Source organism: Belonocnema kinseyi, chromosome 1 (genome assembly GCF_010883055.1).
Source record: "Belonocnema kinseyi isolate 2016_QV_RU_SX_M_011 chromosome 1, B_treatae_v1, whole genome shotgun sequence".
In the NCBI taxonomy this organism is placed as follows: Eukaryota; Metazoa; Arthropoda; class Insecta; order Hymenoptera; family Cynipidae; genus Belonocnema; species Belonocnema kinseyi.
The window spans coordinates 108,847,982-108,849,107 of NC_046657.1; the positions used below are offsets into that span (position 1 = coordinate 108,847,982).

Sequence of the window (1,126 nt, forward strand, 5' to 3'; positions counted from 1 at the left end):
GAGGGAGCTCTTCTTAATATTTTGACACCAAAATCATGTCGATACACCTTACCGACTGCGAGTAAAGCCACCCACGCTTTAACTTGACAGACTGTACTTAATTAAGTATAAAATTCAGAATATGGCGCCCTATAGGCCCGCTCAAACTTGCGAGCGAAGGCGTCAACATTCAAATACTTGTAACTTTGTGAAAATTGTACTATATTACCTTTAACATTACTATTATGTTGTTGTTATATAACTGTTATGTTACGTTATATAACTGCTAGGCTGCGGTGACAAAAGTTGTTTAAAAAATAATACAAAAACAATCTTTTTTCAGGATCGCCGATATGGAAGCCTCGAGAATTGCCGTCTCTCGGCGAAGCAACGACTTTGCCTCGTAAGGGAAAATCGACCGGGGAATTTGCTGAGATGAGTTCGAGGCACAGCGCCTCCCGAAAGTCACTCGTAGAAATCAACAATTGTGCTCAATAATCCAACTTTAATAATCACGTCTAATTAGTTAATCGAATAATTATTTAAAAAATACAATTTTAAAATTAAATCAAGGAACCTCGATCTTCTGACGCAGGGATTATCAACTTAAATCCAATATCTAAACTGTAAAGATATAAATACCACATAGTGCGTTGGTTGTTCGAGCTCAGCCAATTTTTATAATTTAACCTAGAAACTTCATTTGGAAACTTCAGGTTCTTTAAATATAATCCGAAATCAGTACAACAGTTATATAACGGGCATTTAACAGTTATGTAACAAATATGTAACAAGTACGTTATAGTTATATAAAATTTATGTAACCGTTACGTAACAGTTGTGTAACCGAAGTGAAGCTTCCAAATTCAGGTGGGGGGGGGGGGCGTGTTGTCCTTGTCAGAGTCGGTGAGTCGGAAGAAAACAAAATTTCTCACGATTGCACCTTAACGAATTTAATTCCCGGATTAATCTTGAAAAATATCTTGCCGACGCTCGCGCTCGTAATTGACCCGAGAGCTGAAATCTTTCTTTGCAATTTTTTACCGACTAGATACCCCTTTTCTCGTTTCTGGGAATTTCTCAACTTGGGGATTTTAGTGACAATTTTTGAGATTTTTTACTTTGCTCGATACAATCTAGTTTATCC

At 37.0% G+C, this 1,126-nt stretch overlaps 1 protein-coding gene across 6 annotated transcripts in view; it reads left to right on the forward strand.

Moving 5' to 3' along the window:
- LOC117171629 (protein still life, isoforms C/SIF type 2) overlaps positions 1-833 on the forward strand; it is a 78,852-nt gene extending 78,019 nt beyond the window's left edge. For all 6 annotated transcript variants that reach the window (XM_033359117.1, XM_033359142.1, XM_033359151.1 and 3 more), the window contains one exon: positions 323-833. In XM_033359117.1, coding sequence (XP_033215008.1) covers positions 323-477 — 155 coding nt within the window. In that variant the 3' untranslated portion in view covers positions 478-833. The remainder of the gene's footprint in view (positions 1-322) is intronic.
- Positions 834-1,126: the final 293 nt, after the last annotated feature.